Source organism: Branchiostoma floridae, chromosome 1 (assembly GCF_000003815.2).
Source record: "Branchiostoma floridae strain S238N-H82 chromosome 1, Bfl_VNyyK, whole genome shotgun sequence".
NCBI lineage: Eukaryota > Metazoa > Chordata > Leptocardii > Amphioxiformes > Branchiostomatidae > Branchiostoma > Branchiostoma floridae.
In genome coordinates, this window is record NC_049979.1 from 877,407 (window position 1) to 886,721 (window position 9,315).

Genomic DNA, 9,315 nt, shown 5'->3' on the forward strand with positions numbered 1-9,315 from the left:
GGTTTTTTTTTTTTTGGACGGCCAAGGAAGAATCCCGGTTTTGTACCGGTACACCTAGTGGTGAGATTTCATATGGATATCCATTGATTTGTTACTTATTGCTTTTCTTTTTTCCCTTCACAGGCCATGCCGTACCTAGACATTGTCTGTCCATCTGTATCATCACCACAGGTGTGGTCGTAGTGGCGGTTCTAACAGCTCTAATCATCTGGAGTTTCATACCAATCAAGCAGGGCAATCAAATACAAACCGTAAGTTGCATATCTCGTACCTATAACGTTACACACTGTATACATGTACTTATTGTAGTACTGAATTTAGTATGGGGCATTGGAAGCAGTGTTATTGCTTAACCCTTGTAGTTCTGCGCTCAACATATGTTGGGAAGCATATGTTGATACTGTTTTCACTATGCTACTTTTTTGTTACTTTCCTTCCAGATAACCCTATAAAGTTATACATCATTACAAAGCTTAAGGTCTCTACTTTTCAAAAACGTAGCAAAGTGAAAACAGTACCCCTACTTTCTAAAGGGTCTATCTAAAACGCCCAGAATTGGGAAAATGTAAAATGAAAATTTTTCAGCACCACGAGCTCTGGGGAATAGTAGATGAGAATACATATGCATAAGAACGTCGTGCACACTTCCTTTGTCAGGTACAGGTTTTATTTCCAAACGAATTTGTCTTCCCTCCTCAGATATGGACAGACCCCACCCTCTCTACATTTACCCAGGAGGCAACGCGGCAGGTGGACTACACGTCATTTCCGCCAAACAACTCTGAAGGTGAGGCCACACTGGCTTACTTTTATGGATGGCATCCGCGCGCGCATTGATTCTCGCCTGTTGTCAAAAACTAGCCTGATTAAATCTCGCTTATAGCAGCCCGCCCAACATCCGCCGGCCCCCTAGAAGGGGTCCTGGACAGCAGAGTTTGCGTTACACAGACTAGTAAAAAAAACTGTGGCCACGTGCGACCCAATAGCATTTTATGCTCTCCAAGGGATCTGCTCTACGGGGTAAGGGGGGGGGGGGTCACATGGTCAGGACATAGGGCCACAGCACCCTTGTGCCCCTCTGAATATTCCCTCTCAAGAATGGCAATAAAAACATCTATGGAATGGCGACGATAGTCTCTTTCAATCTTACTGGAGGAGAACATAGGACAAACCGAGCCTGGGAAATAATGGACTTAGATGTTTAGTCCTGTGGTTTAGCAGCACTTTTTTTCTGGACTTTTTCGCCCTCGCGCATTAGTCTTTTGGGTATCAATAGGATGTCATCCATAATATAAAATTAGCGTGGCCTAGTACTTCATAGTAGAACCATTGAAAGAGCAGACAATGTCATGATTATGTACCGTTACAAGGATGTGTAAAATGACGGACATTACTAAGGCTCCCAACATGTGGTTGAGTCCAGCTGAGGAAATAATATTCAATATAAACTAAAAAAAAACTGTATAGAAGCTAGAAGCACAAGTCAAGGGCAACATTTTCCTCGCTATCAATATTCACACCTTGTTCTTCCCCAGAAAAAGAAGACGTCGAACAGACAAAGATTGTCTTCGGTGGAAAAGGTGAAAAACCAGGTGATTTTTCTGAACCAAGCGCCGTTGTCGTTTCGCCCGACAGCGAGATTTTTGTGGCGGACACCTGCAACAGACGAGTTCAGGTCTTCAGCATGACGGGCGTTCACCTCCGCCATTTTCCCGCCATCGTGTCGGGGAGAGAACCCGATCTGATGGAACCCACGGACATCTCCATTGACGGGGAGGGGCACCTGTGGGTGGTCGGGGAGACAGTCCGTACGTCCGAGTCGGTCATTGCTCGGTATTCAAACGTGGGGAACCACCTGGCGACCTTTCACCCCTCGCTGCCGAACAACACGATCTGCGGCATCGCGGTGGACACGACGCGTCACCAAGTCGTGGTGACAGAGCTCTGGGAGGACCATGGGGAAGTGAGGTACCTCCACTTTAACGGCACCGTCGCGCGCAAGTTTCGGATGCAGCAGGGTTCGGGGTCCCCCGAACTGGTCGCCGTGGGGCCGCAAGGAAACCTCTTCGTGTGCGACTACTGGAGAGAATATGGCGTTTACGCTTTTAACAACACCGGCCACTACCTACACACTTTTGTCGACCTTGAACCTGGCGCCGTCGATAGGGACATGATGTATGGAGGAATCTGTACGGACAGTTCGGGAAACGTTCTCCTAGCGAACTGGTGCCTCGCGACCGTGGAGATGTTCACCGCTGACGGGCGGTACGCTCGCCGCGTCGCGGGGGGCATGACGGGCGCAATGGGCGTGGCGGTAGGGCCGGGCGGACAGCTGGTAGTGACCAATCATGATGAAAATATCGTCACAATATTCTCACACTATTGATCGTCATGTCTTAACCTTGTCCGGTATGCATGCTACCGGAAAGGGTTGCGGTCCACTGTTCATTGTACATTGTCTTGGGGAATTTCCCCGTACAATGAACCTGTAAATTCTGTACATAGCGTCAGTCCTCTCTGTTATACCCCTGTGACATTTGGTGAAAATCGATCGGACGACGATTCTGTGGCAATCGCCCGAGCCTCGCTTAAAGTAATAACTTTATTGCACAACAATTGTACAAGGTACAAAGTATGGCTTGTATGTGACAGGGACGGTTTTCAGGTGAAAAATACGCGCAACCCTCTGTCGATCTTAAATATGGCCGATCTTCCATCGATACGCCCGAAGATCGTGGATAATGTGACAGGGGTATAAAGACCAGTTGATCGGAAGAGTAGCTCTTCAGTGTCGTCATCTATAGAATTGTCTTCATCTCATTAAGATATCAATTCAGAGTTTTTGTGAAATAGCATGTAAATCCATATGTTCGTCCAGTCACTGACGAAAGGCACCGGATGCTGTCTGAAACGTCTGACCGTTTTCAGAAGCATGTCCAGTTGCTTGAGTAACTGTTTTTTCTTCTTCTGATTTGTCAGTGTATACATTTCAAGTGTTAAGATATTCATAGTATACATCTGTATTTTGAAAACATGAAGTTCATACCAGGATATTTATATCTGGATATATTTCGACTGAATCGGACAGAGCGGCAGTACTATTAGTACTTGAGTAATTTTGCTTTACATATATGCGTTTAATGAAAGTATTGGCTGAACCAAATATTAATGCGGAACTAGACATTTAATTAACGTGCACACATATTGTCTAGTGACGTAGCCATCGCTGACAGGTCTGCATGCAGATCTAGGCTGCATGTACGATGACTGGGCTGTAATGCATTAATGTGCAAACATATTGTCTAGTGACGTAGTCATCGCTGTGGGTGGATTTCATGCACGCGTGACAGGTCTGCATGCAGAAGTAGACTGCATGTACGATAACTAAGCTGTGTAGTAACGTGCAGACATTGTCTAGTGACGTAGTCATGGAAGGATTTTGTGACAGGAAAGGTAAAGAGAAAAGTAAATCAGACCCTGACAGTGCTGTTTGCTTGCAGCTGGATTTGTTTTGCTCTTACAGCCCACTTTCAGCAGGTGTACAGTACAGAACATGGTGTTTCTGCTACTATGACCATCAGAAACAAAGCAACGTAATTTGTCGTAATCAACACTTTCGAAAACTACTCCTCATGGTTAAGGGGCACACAACTTGAGTTTCAGACTGGCTGTGTTATTTTACTTTTTTTAGAATGAAATAAAAGAAATGACAATGATACATGGTCTTTCCTTACATTAGTAAATGTACATGTAGATTTGAACACCCATCGATGAGGTTATTTTACCCCATTACACCAACAGAGAAATACTACAAGCTCTGCAACACCTAATCGCAAAGGAAACCGGAGTTCCACGACCCCATACATTTCTACGGTACAGCGAACCTGTAAGTACTGTACATAATGTCTGTCTTCTGTCATGACCGTGGAAGAGTAGCTCTTTAGTGCTGAACACTAATAATACATGAGCAACTAAGCCTGTCCTTGGTGTTGAACACCATCAATACATGGTCACCTTGGTGCCAAATTTCAACTCATTCGATGAAAAATGAACTTGTTAAACATGCCAAAAAGTAGTTACTCAAGCAACTGGATATAGTTTTGACCGTTTCCAAAACAATGTCCAGTTGCTTGAGTAACTACTTTTTGGCATATCTTATTACCTGGATGTCTAACCTACATCGACGGAACTTGTTAAACAACCGATAGTATTACTTTCTGATTCCCCTTCGTTTTCTGCTTCCTACACATTACAAAATAAACCACAATGTCACAATGAGAACAGTTAGTTGCCTTATGGCAACATTTATTTGCAAAGCCTATACTTTTGCAGTGTGAGTCCATGTCTATATTAAGAAAGAAAAGTATGTTAATGATATTTACATGTTTCCAAGCATACCAGGCCTTTCTACAGGGGTACGGATTGATAGTTAATCCAGTAGTGACTACCAGGGGAGCACTGGCAGTGTATATTGGTCAGGTCTGGTCCCCTCACACGGGCCTGCAGTGGTCCCTATTCCTATTACAACTGTCATGGAAGTTTATTGTACGATACAAAAAGGGAACTTCTACTAGTGTTGATACAGCAATCATTTAATACACATCTGTGAAAATTGACAGAATTACTGTTGCACTGGTTAATTCTTCCCAAATTTATACAGTAAGCTCCCTTTCCACTAGATGGAGCGATAGAAATTTGTGTGACCCTGGTTTCATGACTAGGACATGATGCCAGATGTTGAAGTATGATTTAAAATATGACAAAATAGGGCCGTGTACCTAAATACCTTTACCTGTACCATACCTGTAATATTGTACATTTCCGGATCTGTATACCTGTACCTGTACCTAAACAAACTAAAGCACTGGTGGACGCCACTTATTAAGGCTACAGATAAGTAAATCCTGCGTCATCGACGACAATATTGTGATAATATTGCAGTTGAAACTTAAGAAATCTTGCAAAGAAAATGTTTTTAAGATTGAAATATGTAATTCCCCATACAAAGATGACAATTCATAACACTAAAAAGACAGTACAATGTTTAACTTACTAGTACATTTACTTGCTCCAACTTGTTTAGGTACAGGTGCACGTACGGACCTGTATGTATCTGCACCCGAAAGTTGTTTAGGTACACAGTTCTACGACAAAACACAAAAAGAATTTGTTCTCCATCTATGAAATTCATTGAAGAATCTTATACTGCTCAGGGGTCACAGCTTCCGGTGGAAAGGGGGAGTAACTGACAAACTGGAAATGACTGACAAGCATCAGTCATCCTCATCACTGATGTCCGTGTCAGCATCTTCATCCTGCCCACCCTCAATCCTCCTCCTCCTCTCCTTGTCTCTCTCTGTCTCATCTTCCTCCTCAGAACTACTACTACTACTACTGCTACTGCTGCTACTCGCACGTTTTCTCCTCTTTCCTTTCTTCTGTCTATCTTCATCTTCACTACTGCTACTACTCGAGCTGTCTGGGCTGTCTTCTCTCTCTGCTCTTCCTTCCTTCTTCCTCTCCCTTGTCTCCTCTTCACTGCTGCTGTCTTTGTCAGGATCCTTCTGCTTCCGCAGCTGTTTTGTGGTCTTCCCTCTGCTCACATCTCCCCCTTCCGCGCTCCCCTCCTCATCACTGCCGCTGATGTCGATCTCGTCAGCATTTCGCTGCTTCTTCCACTGTTTGGCCATCGCCAACATCCCAGCAGCACCTCTCTCTCCTCCATCCTGTTTCTCATCATCATCATCTTCCTCATCACCACTGGTACTCCCCCCCTCCTCCTCCTCCTCCACCCTCTCCTTCTGCTCCTTCCATCTCTTGGCCATGGCCAGCAGCTTGAGGTTGGGCTGGTTGGCCTCATCCTCTGGGAAGATGTAGTCGTAGTACTCCTCCCATCCAGCATCCATCTATGTGGGGCACAACAACAACACTTAATGCCTGCATGACGACTGGACATCCAGGTAAACAATATTTGAATACAAAGAAGGGTTCTTCTCTGGCGGCCCGACAACAAGAGAAGACGCGGCCGACCATCCCTGACCCTTAAGAGGGTGATTGAGGAGGATGTTGGCCTCCAAGACAGAGACCTCCTGTCTGTCATGCGCGACAGAGTCGTATGGAAGAACTTTATAGTGTCACCGGATAGATGACTGAACTGAACTATCTCTACAACTGGATAAAAATGGAGAGTTACTTCCAGACGTTTTAAATGACACTCTTCTTCAGCGTGACTAGAAAATTTCTAGTGATGCTAAAGAAGAGTGATAGATGTCACTCGAAAAGTATGAAGGTAAATCTCCATTTATATCCAGTTGTAGAGATTGAATTGTATCATACTGACCATTTTAAACTTTGGAAAACACTATGAATTTAAATAAAATCTTATTCAACATGAATTTTAAGCCTTGCTTTTAAACATTTTGCTGATGATTTAAGAAGAATTTTCATAGAAAGTGGTACGAAGGGTTATAATTCTATATTGAAGGGCAGTTTTGATGACTAAAACTGTGCATCCTCCTAACGCACGGTCCCCAATGGCATTAGCCTATGGGGCCTTGCTATCTCATGCCCTATCAGTGGTTATTATGATTGTCGCCACAAACAAGCTGTCAACCAATCAGAGAATAGGCCTTTCTTGGGCTTGTTGCTGTCGCAAGCTGTCTCGCAACGGCCGCTGGGAAGCTATCAGCCAATCATGTTACGTATTACATGGCTACATCCTCCGACGCCCGATCCCCAACGGCTGACTGCCCATATAAGGGCAAGCTCATTAATATTTATAAGTAGGGCGGTCCCTAACTGGTCTGAGTGCACAAAGTAGCAGAGGTAAACACAGGAAGTTTTGACACGACTGTGGTCCCTCTGCGTAGGAGAATGAAACTGTGCAAAACTGTACAAAATACAATCCACATCCTGCCTGTATGTCCTTTTGGGGAAAATGGACGTTGCTCGATGTTAAAAATTGTTGTAATATGACTCTGTATCTCACCCCATCTTCTGTCTGGACCTTCCTCCTCTTCTTGACCCGTTTGGGCATCAGTTTGTTCACCTTCTCCAGACTCTCCGCAGTCCCAGCCTCCTCCTGCAACAACAAGGGGAAATTATTTCTGTGAACATTCGTTCATCTTTTCTCTGACCCAACTCCCTTTCTCTCCTCCAAACGTTTAGGACTTCAAGCAAGAACATCGGTCCAAACCCACATACTGGCACAAAGAAAATTTTTCAAGTACAGACCAGATACTTATACAGTCTGGTTTTTATACTGGTCACGCATTTTGTGGGACACATTGATTCTGAGAAGGAAACCAACTATGTAAACTTAATATGTGTAATGAGAAGTTGAATGAATGAATGAATGAATGAATGAATAAATGGATGGATGGATAGATGGATGAATGAATGAATGAATGAATGAATGGAGGGATAGATGGATTGATGAATGAACGAAATTCAATCAACATGATCAGACAAAAAGTATATAGCAGCCACAGGCTTTACATATAAACGAACAAATGACAAGATTTGTACTCTTAAAATCAACAATAAATGCTATCTTAAAACAGATGAAGTTGAGATGAAGCCGTCCTGACCTCCACATCTCTCCAGGCCTCCAGCAGCATCAGCCTCTCCTCCTTCTCCTCACAGCTCCGCAGAGATCGGTTGCCCTGCTCAAATATCTTCCTGGGGAGCAAAATAAGCAAACTTCACATTAACAAACAAGATAGATTATAATTACAGTCAAACCAGATCACAGCTACTACACAAGACGAGTTGCATAGCAAACCTGCCTCTGGACCAAACGTTTGTTTGTACAAATCCCAGCTGTATCGCTCACTCCACACGCACGCTACTGGACAGTGTGGCAGTCCGTAGGATGGGCTGTAAAGCCATAGTCCACTGTACATTGTCAGACAGAGCTAGGGGAATTTTCCCTGTACAATGGACCTGTAAATACTAAAGCATCTCAAGAGTAGCTCAACTATTCATTGAGTTCATTGACCTAAGTCAAGATCATTTTCACTCTTTGATATCCTCCTGTACTGACCTTGCCCTGGCAGCCATGTCGTCCCCGGCAACCGACAGCTCAAACTTCGCATAACTGATCCAAACCTGCACAGACAAGTAAAAAACACACAGAAAAGTTACAAACCATTACATAAGTTAGTAGTATGATCTAAATCCATCAATTTGAACTGTTTATTTTGTCAAAGACATAAGTACATCATGTAACTCTTTCGGACTGGACTATACCCCCTGTCACCACACATTCAAGATCATGACTTTGCGCCCAACCACTTCCCAACTAAGGTCAGCACTGGGTTGGGGGTTCCAGCTCAACTTTGCTCCTGAGGGATTGCGTGACGTAATCGGCAGCACGTTAGGCTCAGGTCTGAGAGGTCCCAAGTTCGAATTCTGCCATGTCACCAATCTTGTGCCCTTAGGACTTTCCTCACATAACTCAGGTGAAAATGAGTACCTAGCTTCGGCTAGGGCCGTCCCTTGGATAGGATGTTAAATGGAGGTTCTGTGTTTGGGGAGAGCCACACCCCTACCCAAACATGTTTTTTTATCCAGTTGTAAAGATTGTATTGTATTTGAAAATTGAATATACAGTAATTGGTAAACGCTGAACGTTAATGTGCTGAGTCCTCTCCAGCAGCCTCCCGTACAGCTCCCGGACCCTCTGCAGTCCCTCCTACCCTGTCCCGGTGCACACCCCTACCCTGTCCCGGTGCCCACCCCTACCCTGTCCCGGTGCCCACCCGTACCCTGTCCCGGTGCCCACCCCTACACTGTACCGGTGCCCACCCCTACCCTGTCCCGGTGCACACCCCTACCCTGTCCCGGTGCCCACCCCTACCCTGTACCGGTGCCCACCCCTACCCTGTACCGGTGCCCACCCCTACCCTGTACCGGTGCCCACCCCTACCCTGTCCGTACCTTGACGTGCTGCGTCCTCTCCAGCAGCCTCCCGTACAGCTCGCGCACCCTCTGCGGCTCCTCCTGCTCGATCTCAAAGTCGATGTAAGACTTCCACAACATCTCGGGCATGTCCAGCTTGGGTTGGCTGATGGCCAGCTCGTAGATCGCCCGCGCCCGCTCAACGTCTCCCAGGATCGTCTCAAGCTCCGCAAACTTGATCCAGGAGGTGCAGTTCTCAGGGCCGAACTCCAGAAACTTCTCGTACCTGCCAGAGAAAGTGATGGACACTGTCAGGATAATACCAGAATTCTACCACACTTTGTCTCAGGGCCGAACTCCAGAAACTTCTCGTACCTGCCAGAGAAAGTGATGGACACTGTTAGGATAATAACA

General features: G+C 45.2%; 1 protein-coding gene across 1 annotated transcript in view; it reads right to left on the minus strand.

Annotated features, from left to right (window-relative positions):
- Positions 1–5,106: 5,106 nt before the first annotated feature.
- The window catches only part of LOC118421100 (crooked neck-like protein 1), a 20,207-nt gene continuing 15,998 nt past the window's right edge, over positions 5,107–9,315 (minus strand). Inside the window, exons 13-17 of the mRNA XM_035828263.1 lie at positions 8,941–9,187; positions 8,045–8,109; positions 7,590–7,680; positions 6,989–7,081; positions 5,107–5,906 (exon numbers count right to left, since the gene is read on the minus strand). Of these exons, the coding sequence (XP_035684156.1) occupies positions 5,274–5,906; positions 6,989–7,081; positions 7,590–7,680; positions 8,045–8,109; positions 8,941–9,187 (1,129 nt within the window). The 3' untranslated portion in view covers positions 5,107–5,273. The remainder of the gene's footprint in view (positions 5,907–6,988; positions 7,082–7,589; positions 7,681–8,044; positions 8,110–8,940; positions 9,188–9,315) is intronic.